Genomic DNA, 15,947 nt, shown 5'->3' with positions numbered 1-15,947 from the left:
CTGAGACATCTGCCCAGGGCTTTTAGATCTAACCCAGGATTCTTTCCCTTCACCAGGCTGAACAACCCCAACTCTCTCAGCCTGTCTTCACACGAGAGGTGTTCCAGCCCTGGGATCAATTTAGTGGATCTCCTCTGGACTTGCTCTAACAAGTCCACACCTTTCCCATGCTGAGAACTCCAGAGCTAGATGTGGCACTCCAGGTGGGCTCTCACAAGAGTGGACCAGAGAGGCAGAATCACCTCCCTTGACCTGCTGGCCATGGTACTTTTGATGCAGCCCAGGATGCAGTTGGCTTTTTGGGATGCAAGTGTGTATGACTGAGACATGTTAAGCTTCTCATCCACCAACATCCCCAAGTCCTTCTCCCCAGGGCTGCTCTCTATGGTCACAGCAGTCATGCAACATCTACCCTCTTGGAATAAGACAATAGAGTAAGTTACTGTGGAGACAGCAAACCAATACCCTGAGATTGCTTTCTCAACCATCTGAACTATAAACTGTAGTCAGCTCCCTCTGCTATAGCATTTTCCCATCTAGTTTGCTTTTTTCTTTTTTTGTCTTTTTTTTTTTTTAATATATCTAATTATGACAGGCATCAGCAAAGTTGAACCTCTTCACCTCATCTGACCAAGTTTTCTTTGAGTAAAGCATTCCCTTGGCAAGGAAAAGGCTTGGAAGTTCCATGCTGTGGCTACTGGCCCCATGGCATTGGTGGATCACACCACTCCATGGACATGGTGCTCAGTGGCTGCATTGCTCTCGCTGCTCAATTCTGAATCCTTCTTGGTGGGGATCCTCAGTTGTTACTGGCAATGGACAAGACATCTCAAAGGACTTGGGTGCCTCATTGCCAAGTGGAAACCTGACTTAGGAAATTAATAATGAGCTCTATGGAGTGATATTCCTAACAGCAGTAATGGCCTGTTTACTGAAGGGGAAAAATAAATATTATGTGTTAAAGAGACAGGGGAGCATATAGGAGGAGTAACATTGGAAGACAGTAAAATATTGCAGGACAGCCCTGCTAAAGTCCTGGATAGGGAAAGGATGAAGACAAGCTCCTGGAAAAACAGACAGACACAGTAAAACGAAATAGACAGTATTCTTCATATTCAGTCTCTCAATCTATTCAACCTCTAATATGTTACTTTGTGAAAAACTGAGGCAAACACTTTCTTAAAAAAAAACAACCACCAAAACCCAAAAAACTCAAACCCAAAACCAACTCACCCAGAAGCTGTTTTTTAAATTTGACTGTAAAATGGAGTCTAAGAGAGGGCTTCCAGGTTTACTCAAACAAGAGATCATCCAGACAACTCATCTATCAGTCAGAGAAACAGAAAACAGTTCATGGTAACTCATGAATGTGCTAAACATGCTAGTAAAACACAGATATGAAGAAAGTTTAGTGACAGTGATTCATTGTAGCGTTACGTGTCTTTTTCTCTAGGACCCCCGGCAAATGTTTTAGTCCTTGTGCCTTAGGGGTAAGTGTCATCTTATTTTCACATTTGCCTGCACTGTCAAGCTCTGTATAAGAACTGGTCGCCCACAGCCTAAACTAAGGTTAGCTCTTGCTGCTGTGATTAACAGTCTGATGTTTTAAGGTCTATTTTAAGGTGAAGTCATTCACTCTCATTGGTTATTTCCCCCCAGTAACTATAAAGGGTCTCTAGTATTTTAAGCAAGAAGTTTGTATTTATGTAGTTGATGTCTCAACTGAAACTAACGCCTGCTTTTCTACTTTGTAGCTGTCTGTATCACACAGAAGGATTATCACCTCAGTAGTGCCTTTGGTCAGCCTTTGTGGCAGTTGTTGAGAGTTGGTCACTGCTGGGCAACGTTAGGCTCCCTCCAGCGCCCACACTCTGCTTCGTGAGAGCCCTGGGGGCCGAGATAAGCACCAGGACAAGGCTTTGGTGAAATGTAAGCCATTGGAACATGACCCCTCATGAGCCTGGCAAAATCATGAGAGCATTAGAAGCTATGACTAATCCAAGTTTTCTCTGATTTGCAGACTGGGGTCTGGCATGAAGTTGTTACCTGGTGGCAATATGCTGGATTTGGACACTACTGCCAGGTCTAGTATGGTCAAGGAGAATGACCCTCACAGAACAAACCTACTGCAACTTTGCACCTACAGACGTGCCTACTCCTGTCGACATTTGGCTTTTATTCAAATGGTGGCTGCTAGTCTTTTCCTGCTGTGCCACTGATAGGCTGCATGATGAAAACTGAGGTTGCTGGGTACCAAGTAGGTTGTATCTATCACATCACTCTGCAGGACTTTCATTTGTACTTTCCTGCTCCCTGGCATTCTGTCCCTTGACCTACCCAGAAGACGTTAAATGGTCCCTAACATCTCAGGTAGGGTTTTAGTGACTAGAACTAAAATATTTAGTGAATAATCAGGACAATACTTTGGCTGCTTTGAGTCCCTCCTCCCTAGGGACTTTAAGCACTTAAAAAATCTGCAGGGACTTAGACTTTCTCTGATAAGATACTGCATCCTGTTGTAAGTAATAAACCACCTTTTCTTTTTTTCCAAGTGACATCCCTAATGATCAGAAAACAACTCAAGCTCTGTCAATATTATAAGAACATTTGTTGTTTTATTCTTTTTGGTGGGTACAAAAACCACAGTTTCTTACACAGAACAAGATTATAAATAATATCTGTAACATGAGTGACCCGTAGTCTCTTTTGATTCTACACTGCAGACTGATGAAGTACTCTAAACATTTTATCATTTTGTTTCTTGTATTAGACAGATGCAAATCTTTTGAACACAGAATGATGGAACAGAATGAAGGTAACAGCAAACAAGAGGATGACCAACAACTTTTATAAAAAAAAAAAATTCTCTGAATTTTATTACAGTGATGGCATTTTATATCAATTATTGCAATGATTTTTCCCTAAGATGGTTAGAAAAAAGAATTGTGTTGTCCTCTACTGAATTTACATCAGTTAAAAAGCAAGCATGTTTCAATATTCCTCTTTTTCCAAAGAAAATGTAAATAATTTCTTTATTTTTTTCACAGGATTTACATATTTATTTTTTTTATCACAGTTTAGTGATTCATTTCTACAGCTGAACAGCTGAGTATTCTTCCATTGTATATATTGATGTTCTGGAGACACAGGTTAGCATGTTCATTGACTTCTATAGCTATTTTTCTCTCTCTCTTAAGACAAAGACCAAAATGGTGTCCTTTCTGAGCATGTTCTTCACAGTTTAATGCGCTAAATTGGCAAGTCTTATTAGTTTTAAGTCCACTCAAGTGAAATTTGTTGCTGTTAATACACCCTTCCCAGCCCCCTCCCCCCAACAAAACTAAATTATGAATTTTCCTGATATAAAATCTGAGTTTGGGTTTCCGAGCTGAGCTCATGCACACATTGTTGCTGATGATGTCTGGCGCATTTGGACGTACTTCCCTTTCTCAGCCAAATTATTGGTTCATCAATGACACTCCCATGTCGTTACAGTCTGTGCTGTGTTCCCATCAGTCACCAACACAGTTTAATTAAGGCACTCAATTATTTTTTTGGTTTTTATGGTAGGTCCGATGCAATTACAGCCAATCCTGAACTTTGTCTAATTGCAGTTCCAGTATGCACGGCCTTCGGGCAGTCGGGAGTCAATACACGTCCGTTTTCTCCCACACTCCCTGTGATGGATAATCTGGCTTTGTTTCTTATGGCTTCAGAAAAGGTAAGCTGGGTTTGAAGAAAAAGCAGAAAAGAGGAAAGTGTTATAATGTTTCCATCCTTCAACTAACCAGAACACAGCAAACACCAAAATATTAAATTTTAGACATCTGCATTTTTTATGTTAACATTAAATATAAAAATAGTAATAATCATAAATAATAATAATAAATAGCATTTAAGCCTACTGAGGAAAAAAGACTAGCAATTCTGAGGGTAAATTTCATTACAATAAATCATTACTAATTTAAATATAAAATCTCAATTTGATAATGAAATTAACTGATGAGGCAATACCTTCATCTAAACTTCTTCAAACTATATTTACATACAGTGAAAAGGTCTTTATGAACCTGACAGCATTTGCATCTGAGAATAAAGTCATGCACAGGTGTTTATAGGCTTAGACCTTCAACTAGGAATGTCAACATAAAATCTAACTACTGAAAATAGTTTATAAATTGCAATAGCTGGATTATCTATCTTTGTGGCAATTCCGTGGTTCACATCAAAAGAAATTATTACTTCTTTTCACAATGCACATATTTAGTATCAGGAAATCTGAGAACTGTTCTCAAATCTCTTTCAGATATATATATTTCCCTGCAACTAGAAAAGGTGGGAACTTTCAAAGAAAATGTAATGTATTGAAAGAAAATACAGTTTTCTACATTGTCTATATTTTCCACAAGAAGGTTTAATTTTTTTTATTTTAAAATCTTTACTTTTAGATAAATCAGAATAAAATATCTTGTTTAGTGACCAAGTTACTCAAGCAAAAAATTTGGATTTATTTAAAGATTTGTAGTTATGCTATCTAAGTCATCCAAAAATTAGTAACCTAATCTAATAGAGCATTCTGATGCGTTAATAGAAAAAGCCAAGATGACTAGTTTAGAGTAAATGATTTCCAGATGACTAAAATTATGGAAGGTGTCTAAGCTGAAACAATGCAGCAAGGACACCTGGAACAACAGGCACCCAAATTACGCTACTTTGAAAGAGATTTCAGAGATAACCATGTTAAGATATTAGTGGGGAAATCTGACTTCTAGTCAGTAGAAGCTATAGCCTAAGAAACTAACCCATGTACATGGTGTGCAGGGATGCAGTCTGAAATACCAATTGGAAAAAAACAGAGACAGGAGGGTGCATTCACATAGGAACAAAGGGATGACAAACATCATAATATCATTTTATTTGCCTTATTACTGATCTCTGCATTTCGAACTTTATCCCTCTGAGCCCAGTTTCTCCTTCTCAGGTAGCAGTGAAATTCTGAGCTGGTGTTTGATATGTGAAGTTCATTTTATATGTGAGTGCATAGGGATAGGGAGAGTCCTTAAAGCTCCCAAACATTTCCACTGCTTCTGGTGCACTTCTATGGAAATGCACCAGTCTAATGTCGTATTGCTCTCAGAATCTCCTTCCAAAGGAGTTATCAAAAATATAGTGACTGTTGTGGCACATCTGGGGTTTGGATATAAAAGTAATTTTCCAAATCAATTACCCTAAAAGCTTCAGCCCTCACAAGTAATCTGAATTCAGGAAAAGGGCATTATGGCATTCCCCTTATGTAGAAAACCCTTGGCTTTGGTAATTGTCAATTGCAATGCCCAAAGTCACCCTTTGAAAAGTTTCCCTGCTGCCACTGTACTTTGTGACAGGAACTGTTAACAAACATATCTTGACCTCAAACAACACCCAGATACAAAAAGGGCAGCAGAGGTAATGAGGGAGTGGGAACCTGGGCCTATATAGTACCAAAAACTTCAACTACTTCCCAGCAGCAAATAAAAATCTCTGCATTTGCAAAGCACAGACACAATGCAATGTGGTGTAGAACCACACAGTGCGTGTCCAGAGTCCTGTTGCAAATGGATGTTGAGGACTGGTAACTGTCTGTAGAAGTGCACAGAACATGTTTTGGTCAATGGCAAGAAAAAAACAAAGGGGCTTTAGTTTGGGGGAAGGGTGAGAGTTCAAACCAGATTAGAAAGCAAACTTGGGTGGAAAAGAGACAGTTTACTCCAGATGTGCTAAATTTCCCAGAAAGTTATCATTATGTACTAGTCTCTCCACTATGTTGATCAGCTATCTGTTCATGGCCATTCAGAGTTTGCCACTGGGAAATCTAAGAGGGAGCATAGATTTATAGGGGATATATGAGTTGTGTGTAACTGTGGTTTAGTAGCTGTCTATATAGCTTTCTGGCCATTGACAACACACTCGGGACAGAAAGACAATAAAAAGGATCCCGCAAAAAAAATTAAAAATTAAACGAGAATAACAGTTTCTCAGCAGCTTTCCACAGAAGAGCAAAAAAACTGCAAGAAAATAACTCTTCTCCTCTCATGGCAGAGATAACAACAGCTCAGCAACACACCACAGAAACAACTCAGACAATTACAAAGCCAGGAAGAGCAGGTCAAACTTGTACTTGGGACAGTGCCATAAAGCCAAGTAACCAGGTAAGATTCTGCTTTTTATTTTAAACTACACTATAGGTAACAAGCCAGGCTAATACTCTGCTTAATTGTTCTGCTACAATTTCAGATTTATGGTCTGGTTGCAGAAACAGTTTCCGGAGCAGCTGGGATTAGAGGGAAAAGTCTTGGTATGTACTGTGAATATTACCCAAACTGTGAAAGTCTCTTAGCAGTAACTGTATGCAGTTAATAGTGATAATGTATTTTCAAATTTGTCATTAGTTTTGATTAAATTAGTTGTGGAATTAATCATGTGAAAACACTGACTGCCTTGTTCCTAATGGGAGATGGGAATTTAGGAAACTAATATCCTCAGTCTATGCAATACAAATATCCTAGCCTGTGTGGGTTCTTTTGTTGTTTACACTCCTCTAGTACTTGGGTCACATGAAGGTGTCTTTGGTACAAATATCTAAGATGAACTTTTAATGGATTTTTCTATCTCGACTATGAAATTAAAAGTATACAAGTCAAAATAAGCGCACTACACATTTACTGAGCCATCCTGTAGCACTTCATCTTTTTTTGTAGTTAATTGTAAAAATAATGTTTTTCATTGATTTTTGTAGTTTTGTAATTAATTTCAGTCATTAGTTATAAACAATAGCATGGGATAGGAGAGCAAGAGAAGACAGCTGAGCTGGAAGCTGGTTCCTGAGCTTCATGCCCCACTGATGCAGCCACAGAGAGGAGGTGGTGGTGGCTGGCTGGATAATAGGATAATCCCTTCAAAAGTCTGTGGGTTTGGGGTGAGGAACTCAGTATAGGGCTTTGCCCTAGAGCAGCTGGAGAGAGGGATGTTAGGGTCTGCACTGTTCTCGGCATCAGCTCCACTTGTATACTAAGGGCTTACTATGGATACACAAAACCGGAAAACTGCTGACCCAGGGAATAGGAAGGGGTTGTTCCCTCCTTAAGCAAACTTCCTTCTCCACCTTCAGCAGATGCAACTGCCTATCATCCCTTTTGAATGCCTCTATGCCACCCATAGAAATTAGTCCTTTATCATATAGACCAGTCCATACATACAGACTAGCCCTTCATTTTCTGCTGCCTCGCAGGAGGGTGAATTCCCCTGGAGTAACTCATGTTTGACTGGTTGAAACTAAAATAAAAAAAAATACATGGTAATGAATATTAATAGAGGATTATTTAAGCTATTTTAAATTAGTTTAAAACATATACCATTAAAGCTATTTGATGTTAGCTTAAAAAGTCAGCATGTTGGTTACTCATGCAGGTTAGAACCACCAAGCATCTTTCCATATTAGCAAGTTTTAGTTCTAATACGATCTCTTTACTCCTTGGATAAATAAACATATCGAAAGTTTCAAAATGCAGAAGACAGACATATTTCTGCAGAAATATGTGCAACCAGTTTTGTGGGCTCTGTACTGCTGCCAGCTAAACAGGGGTTTATGACTAGCACATGTATGAACAACAGATGGCATAGTCATCCTGTGCAGAGTGCAGCACACAGGTACCCCTCACTGCCTCCATGGCAAGGGGAGGATGGCTGGACCTTGGCAGTCTTCCACATATGAGCATAAGCATTTTTATAAGAAGTCCACCTGAAATTTTTCAGGTAAATATTATATCAAATAAGCAGAATGAAGAATTTCAGAAGTCTGTAAATATTTGCTCAAAATCCTAGTGATTTGTTTGTGAATTTTAAAAGTCTGCACACTAAAATGTTTTCAAGTGACTATTAGAAGTTTTGACTGACCCAAACATGAATTTTCAATTTAAAAATATGCAACATTCTTGTATCTTTTTTCTATTCTTTTAAATGTATTTTTCCTATAAGAATTAATCTCTATGTTGCAAGAAGTCCCATGGAAATCCAAGCTTTAAAGAAAGCTGATCTTTCCTTAAAATGATCTTTTCTTAAAAAATAAAACTCAGTTAGCTCTATTTTTTTATTATAAGAAAAATTAAGGCTAAAAAAAATTCTACAAATATAATCATAGTGTCGCACTTAAATCACAGATCTGTGTGGGAACTGTGAGGATTGTCAAGTCATGCCATGTTTAATGTGCACAGACAGTTTGGGTCAGGTCAGTATTTGAATGAAAGCTTAATTCTTTTGTTTGCTTTCTTTAAGACTATGTTTTGAATGTATTGCATTCTGTAAACTTGATAAGGAATATATTTTCTACGACTCTTATACCAGCCTCGGGACACTCTCAGTTGTGAGCACATCACTAAACAACGTAAAGGAAAAAGCACTCTTCATTTGCATTTTGCACAGTTACTTGCACAGGATTACTTCTTTTTAAGACTGCTATTACTGACAGTAGGGAGTGAACTTGGGAGATTAATATTAGCATCTGGAAGTCTTGATTACCAATTCATAGTAATGAGCACTGGCCTATACCCTTGGAGTCCTCTTGATACCTACTCTGGCTCACATTTTCTCTAGTGAACAAAGTGCACACCTAACACTTTTTTTTTTTTTTTTTTTACATGGGAAATTTGGCAGCTCTGTTAGGATTAAAATATACCCAGGGTCATGACTTCTTCTACAACAAGGAACAAAAGAAAACTACACAGCAACAGTATGTTTGGGACAACTTCCCGGCCAGCGTACACCAAGCCCCCTCCCTCCCCCCCACCGAGAACCCACCTATTCCTCGCAGCGCTCCAGCTATCATGCTCAAACACCATTCTCTGCTCACTCTGTGTTTGCTCTGTACTGTATGGTTCGGTATTGTACCGGCTGTGCCTTTAGGCTGTAAGCTCCTCGGGACAGGGACCTGTTATGTGTTTGGCACACTTCACCTATTGTACAGCGCCGTGTACTCCAGCGCTATATAAATAATAAATAAAAAATGATAATTTTATCTACAGTTGTTTCCTACAATTTTTTTTTCTAGGTGGCAACATAAGTATTATATTCGTCATCTCGTTTCCCTAAATCTTTGTTTCTTACTTCCACTATAAGGATGGCTCAGTGATTACAGAAAATGTAGCTTAAGTTTTTTGTTAACAGAGGAGACATGTGGCTTGCTATTTGCAAGGGCAAGGGAGCTCTACGTAGCATAACAGGGTAGGGTCCTAGCTGCACATTCATGTATAAAGCAGCCCATATAGCTTGGGAGCTATGTAAAAGTTATATTTAGAAGCTCAATTTGCTGCTACGTGCCATTTCCAAAGGTCAGAGTGTTGATTTGTCTAATCATTAGTTGGCAAGATACTCAATGTACAGATGAAAGCAAGTACATTAGTAAACCACCCCTGCATGCCTACTCAGGAGAGCTATGCAGGGTGCAGCTTGGCAGCATCAATTGTTCAGCCTCTAAAATGACTGTGTGAATATCTAAAATGCACTAGTCTTGACCTAAGTAAGGGGTATGTTACTGAAAGCTGAGGACAATAATCAAGGTCTATCCACTGGTTAGTGACTTTATGTGACTCTTAAGAATGGGCAAAGGTTGACCTGAAGCAGGATATTGTGAAAAAAAAAGTGCCACACAATTAGCATAAAACATGTATCAAAGGGAGGTTGAAGGGACATGGAGGGGAGGAAGGAGAGAAGGTAAAACAACATTTAGACTTCTTGTAACAGTGCCTTTTCTTCCATTACGTTAACTATGGTTCAGTGACATTGCCTATCCTAAATCTTGATTATAATGAAATTCCAGTTAGGGCCAACATCAAATAATACAGGCTTGCAGCAATTTGTCACTAGTAGAGTGCAAACCTTCAGCAAAACAGACTACCCAATCAAGCACTTAAACACTGGCCCTCCGGATATATACTTTCTAATTTCAAATAGTTGTCATCTTCCAACTGATTCGACAACTTTGAGCTGTTCAAAATATATTTTTCATGTTAAAAATTCCTTGCAATGCAGATGTCTATTAGCAACATAGAATAATATACTGTACATCTGCAGCCAAAAGAACTGAACCACTTTGCACTGAAGTTTTCCAAAATATAAAGCTCTGTTCAGAAGCAAGCACCACTAGACAGACATGTCACAACACTGCGTTACAAGATGCATCACCCACTCACTGTAGTAGGCCCTAAATCCTACCCCTAAATTTTAATACTTTCGGTTCCATATACGTTGTAACCTTCTCTATAAGTTGCTAAATTCTGGGTATTCTGCGAGGAAGTTGGGTTAAAAGTCTGTGCACTCTTTGCCACCTTCATTCGTTTCGCCTCTGCCCTGGACTTGTAACAGAACTCTATCAAAGCCACCAGCATTGCCAAGCCCAAGCCTCCAACCAGAATGTAGAAGACTCCAGCAACGTTGCTGAGACTCAAGGCACTCGTCTTGTCCTGGGAAAACAGAAGTGACACAGTTAACCCTGGAAAACAGATACCCAGAAGCACAAGCCACACATTAAAACATTGGAAATGGAAATAAATAACATTGTTTAGCTGAAATTTAACAACAGTTGTCTACACACTTTCCCAAAATTTGACCTATCTGGATCTATAAAATGTATTTTAAGCAACTAGTTTTCCTGGTCGGCATAAAAAATATTATAAGTTTATTGCCAACATATCAGGATGTCATTGCTTGCTTACTGCAAAGCATTGCTTCCATTAAGTGGAGAATTAGGCAATGACATATCTAGCTCTCTTTAGGGGACATTTCAGCATTGATATGAAACTGCATTTATGTAAAGCTCTTCAGAAGCCTTGGAATCCAGAAATCCATTTATATCAGACAAGACTCTGCTTGATCTTTACAAAAAACAGTAATTGTACTTGTGGTAGGCACTGCTGTTAATTTAAAAGATCCAGACTGAGCTTCTGATACTTAAATGACAGGTGAAAATAACATGTGAGGCTTAATTTCTTTCTTTGAACAAACACTTCCTCTGACAGTGCACACTGTACCATACACATTGTGATATATTTGCCTCTTACCTATTATTGTATTTTGGTTCTTTTTACTATAGATACAGTTCTGGAACATGCCCATGGACTACTAAGGCTCAATAATAGTATACTTCTAAATAGCAATTTATAAAATTTTACACATTATTGATAATTTAGATAACAGTGAGAGCCTTCTTTAACAAATTATTAAATATATAGAATTTTACAAACAATTGCCTTCTTGGATGTATTTACTACTCTACATTTCTCTATACTTCACTGCTGAGTTATGAATCACATTTTTTTGACTTGAAATCCCTGTGCATTTTTAGCATAGTTCTCAAGGAACTCTCTCAGGATTGACTCCATATGCTACATTGTGTGCCTTAAGATACTTATAAAGCTTTATTCTTATGCCGACTATATAATCTTCAGCTAAAGTATGGAGAGTACTTAAATTCTGATTGTAATCTCTATGAAATTTTAACTTATGAAGAATACAAAAAATTTGGATATTTAATTTAAGGAGGCACTATTTATTGTGTAATCAGTAGATTAGCACAGTAACATTTTCCATGGATGTACAGAGGTGATTGGGGCTTATATCTGTGTTCTGCTTTGTCTGTCTTTTTAGCTGGCTAAGAGGAGTCCGAATATCTTGGAGATGGCTGTTCCTCTGGTGGCAATTGCTAACACTGTGCTTGCAAACAAAGAGGAAACAGGACTGAGAAAGATTTGCCCTAATGTAGGTGGTGGGTTGAGGCTTTCTCAGCTGTCATTTATGGGTACTCTGTTATCCTCTTAACTGGTTTTCACTCCTTTCTTCAAAGCATTTGCCAGAAAAAGCAAAATGTGTTGAAAGCTTGCTTCCCACACTACTTTTATCTGAGTAACTCTCAGGATGTGCAGGCAGCAAGCAGCAGGCCCTGTCACTCTTTCATTTTAGCTGTGGCTGCACAGGCTGACACTGAGTCAGTCACTGTGAAAAAATGCCAGATTTTCCAAATTGAGGGCTGGAACTGACTGTAGTGCTTCCCAGCCACCAGAAAATACCTGCTTCTGGGTCTGTTCCCAAACAGAGAGAAATAGAAGAGGCTCCACTCCCTGGAGCTGTCAGTACTACTGTTTGGGAATGGATTAGGATGAACACTGGAAGCTGTAAAAAGTGATTAATTATTGAAGTCTTTCACTTCAAAGCTCAAGTCCTCCTTGGCTCCTCAAGCAGCCAGGGCCATTCCCAAAGGCAGCCAGACATCATCCTCCTGGGCAGCAGTGAAAGGCAATGCTTTCTGCTAGCAATTCTCCTTTTCAGAAAAATGCTGAGGTAGGCCACCTCCAAAAGAAGATGTGAAGGGACATTTCCTAAATAGTCAATGGGAAAAGTCCATCCCCTCCAGGTAGGAAGGAAACAACTAATCCAGCCTGCCTCTCCCAAATGCAAAAAACCTGCCTTGTATTTCTTCAAGGAGATGCTCTGAACATGTAGGATGATCTTTATATATCACTGAAGACTATAAAATGCAATAGTGCTTCCTTAAATTAAAGCGAGACCCCCATCAAGATGGGCCAAAGCTGATTTGTTCTGTCTACAGTTGCTTATTTTATTACTAAGTCATTTTGTTTATTACTTCCTCTACCACGATAGTAGGTCCCGAACTGTAGCGACTGACCTTACTTCCAGAGTCCTTGGGTCCACATTCACCTTTATCGTACCACCATTTGTTTTTCAGCTTGTCTAAGACGCCTGCCTCACTGAGTTTCAAAACGGCAAGGTTTACAGGAGTTCTTCACGTGGAAAATAACATAAATAACATTATATATGTTATTTTATGTTATTCAAGTAAAACTACATAGAATCGCATTGCAAAGTGACAGAGCAGAGGCCACAGTGGGTGCTATGTCATGTACTGTTGGCCCAGGTTTAGAGACAGACATATGACCGGGACCTGCTCCATCGCTTTAGGTAACAGGCACATACTGCTGGGGAAAATTTGTAAATAAATAGTATGCAATTACTGTGAACCCAAAACTATTGGCTTAGACATATTAACAACATACCCTTCAGAGATATATGGAATACAAGTGGATATACGACTTAAGAAACATTAATTTGTGTTCCTTGCTTTCAATCTATTCTTAGTTTGTATGCATACAAACTAATAATATGATTTGACTATAGGTATTTCATTTACTGCCCTCAAAATTATCCTGGCAAGAAAAGAAGATGCTTCATGCAATTTGCTGCCCATAAACACTTGGCACAGCCTTGTAATAGGTCTGTGTGCAAAGAACTCAGAGGGAGAGCTACAATGATACCCTTATCTTCAGCTAAGAACACGACAGTGAGGCTTTCATTTTCATTTCCTGTTTCAACACTATTTTAAAATTAAAAGTTTTACCTTAAATCTCACTTATTACATCAGTGTTCAAAGGGTCCTAGGCTGATGATAAATTTCTACTTGGAATAGCTTCTTTTACTGATGATATTTGCTGTGGCTGATGTAATAGAGTTAAACAATGAAATTAAACATAATTTGATGCCTCAAAGTTATGAACTGCCTGGGATTTACACTGAAGTTACTTAAACTCAGTGAATAATCTCTGAGTATTATGGTAATGCCCCACTTCATGCAGTTCTACCAGTTTATTTTTTAAAAATCTATAAAATTTATTAACAAACTTACTTGATGTACTTTCCACTTTGAATCATTGTCCAATTCTTAATGTGGTAGCCTATGGATATCTATTTATGTGCAGGTGTGCATGCAAATACAATATATATCAGAAAAGCAGGTAGATAAACAGAAATGGCATGTGATAGATAGCCTTCTCGTGATGGTATATGACATGGGACCTGATCCTGTGTGTGCCAGCAGATTCCTACGGGAAAATTAATCTCTCATAATATGACATAATCCATTACTAAAATGTTAACTCATGAATTCAAGACTTAATAAATAAATAAACAGTGCAAACATTAATTAGTATAGTGTAACAACCTTCTAAGATAGTTACCATTGAAGAGAAAGGGGCTTGTTACACTCTATAACTGCTTTAACTGGAAATCCCCAAGTGCTTATGTATTAATATATTTGTGCACGTTTGTATATATATTTAAAACATAAATAACCGCTTCTGAACCCTGTAAGCTATTCTTAGCTTTAGGGATCCTGTCTCTTCATACATTCTGGTTATTCCTTGTGTATGTACCTAAAGGGGTGGATATGTACCTAAAGGGGGGATTCACCTCACCTGAGTTTTTTCACCTCTAAATTATGCCCCAAGCTTTGTCTGTCTGTACCGGCCTCCCTGTAGTTAAGGGGAAAAGGTAGGCACCTCCAAATGGTGGGCTTAGATTAGTTTTAACAAAGGATGATGTTGAGATGCCTGTCTCCTCATTTACTCTTGAGGAATTTTACTTTTGACAGACACAGTTGTGTGAGAAGATTTCTCAGGTACTCTCAAGTGATCCCTCTAAGCAAATAGCTTCATCCACTTTCCAAATCCCACACATTTAATTCATATGGAATACTCTGCTTCTAGAACTGAAAATGCCCATTTCTCGCTCTTCTCCAGTATTCAAACTTATATTTTGCCTTCAGGCTTCTTGGCAGCAGGCTGTGCAGGTTGATAGTGGAATATGAGAGTCCCACAGCTGTGAAATGAGTGGGTAGCAGCTTGGGGTGCTGGCAAGTTTCCTGTCAACATGATCCTCTGTTTGCTTCTAGTACAAGTGCAAAATAATATATATTATTTGGCTAGCTATCATCTGTAACATGTCATACACTGGCACTGAGCCTCATTTTAGTGCTCCTAAATCCCATCAGCATAAAAGGGCTGGTTATGACAAATACAAGGAGCATACAGGTACTGTTCTCACTTGGAAAATCAGAAGCCTGTAGGGTTGTTGCAGAATAAATGGATTGAAATGATAACTAGGACTAGATACAAACTATCAAGACCGGCAGCAAGGCGGGAACACGTCAGAAAACAGATGCTTGTCCTTTGCTTCTTTTTGTTTCAGCATTAACAGTTTAGGCATATAAAGCCTGAATCAGGCAGGGACTTTTTTCTTCTTTGCAACTGCAGTTCCTTCTGCACTGTTTCTCCAAGGAAGTTCTCAGATTTTCCTTTATGAAAAACAATCAATTTCACACTTAAAATTCCCATGCTATCCTCGCTATATAACAGCACTCAATGGCAATGGCCAGCACGGATGAGGCAATTCCCACTTTTCACTGGAATACAGCCAGTGATGTGACTGAGGCCAGGCCCTTGTTTCTCCTCTCCAAGAATTTTGTTGCAAAACTTTCTGAATGAAGGCACTGTAGAAGCTTAGGGAAGCCTGTCCTCTGCCCCTCACTTTCTCACCCCCGCTAGCAAGGCTGTGTGGTGTGTCCTTTGCATCTGCCCTCAGACAGTCCCAGCTGTGATCAGGGAGAAGCACTCCAAGCAAAATTTAAAATTGTGCATTCAAAATGTTTTAAAATATTTTACACTTTCAAAACAGGATTTTGTCCTAATTTAAATCAGCTGCAATGGGAAATGTTGTCCAATATGAGAAGCCTAGACTAAGGGGTTGCAGAGTGGAAAAGGAAGATTTTTGCTTATGCTTTTCAGAATAGCAACATAAATATCTCTTTGCAATCACAGTAAGTGATTGCAGATGTAGTGAATTTTAATGTACTTCAGGCTTTGTTTCGTTTGTTTTTTTCATTTTAGTAGATTTTCAACAGCTCTCATGGGAGATGCATGCCCAGATCACCTTAGTTCTCAGGGCAAATTGCTTACAGCTTGTTACTACATTGATTACACAATCAGTTGGTGAATAGTCCCACTGATACTAAAGGGGCCAGAAACTAAAAATCAGTAAGGCTTGCTGTATGTGAACAAGAATAATGTACT

At 38.7% G+C, this 15,947-nt stretch overlaps 1 protein-coding gene across 7 annotated transcripts in view; it reads right to left on the bottom strand.

Annotated features, from left to right (window-relative positions):
• Positions 1-2,585: 2,585 nt before the first annotated feature.
• Positions 2,586-15,947, bottom strand: part of GRIA4 (glutamate ionotropic receptor AMPA type subunit 4) — a 218,112-nt gene continuing 204,750 nt past the window's right edge. The window contains exons 14-17 of one of the 7 annotated variants that reach the window (XM_018071171.3): positions 12,713-12,827; positions 10,359-10,493; positions 8,833-9,015; positions 3,614-3,726 (exon numbers count right to left, since the gene is read on the bottom strand). In XM_018071171.3, the coding sequence (XP_017926660.1) occupies positions 8,881-9,015; positions 10,359-10,493; positions 12,713-12,827 (385 nt within the window). In that variant the 3' untranslated portion in view covers positions 3,614-3,726; positions 8,833-8,880. Of the gene's footprint in view, positions 3,727-8,832; positions 9,016-10,245; positions 10,494-12,712; positions 12,828-15,947 lie in introns of those variants that run through there. The other 6 variants (XM_008922754.4, XM_018071174.3, XM_018071173.3 and 3 more) reach the window with 6 other exon arrangements.

The sequence above is a fragment of the Manacus vitellinus genome, unplaced genomic scaffold (assembly GCF_001715985.3).
Source record: "Manacus vitellinus isolate BGI_N305 unplaced genomic scaffold, ASM171598v3 scaffold_2_pilon, whole genome shotgun sequence".
Lineage (NCBI taxonomy): Eukaryota > Metazoa > Chordata > Aves > Passeriformes > Pipridae > Manacus > Manacus vitellinus.
This window is presented reverse-complemented; position numbering and strand designations above follow the sequence as displayed.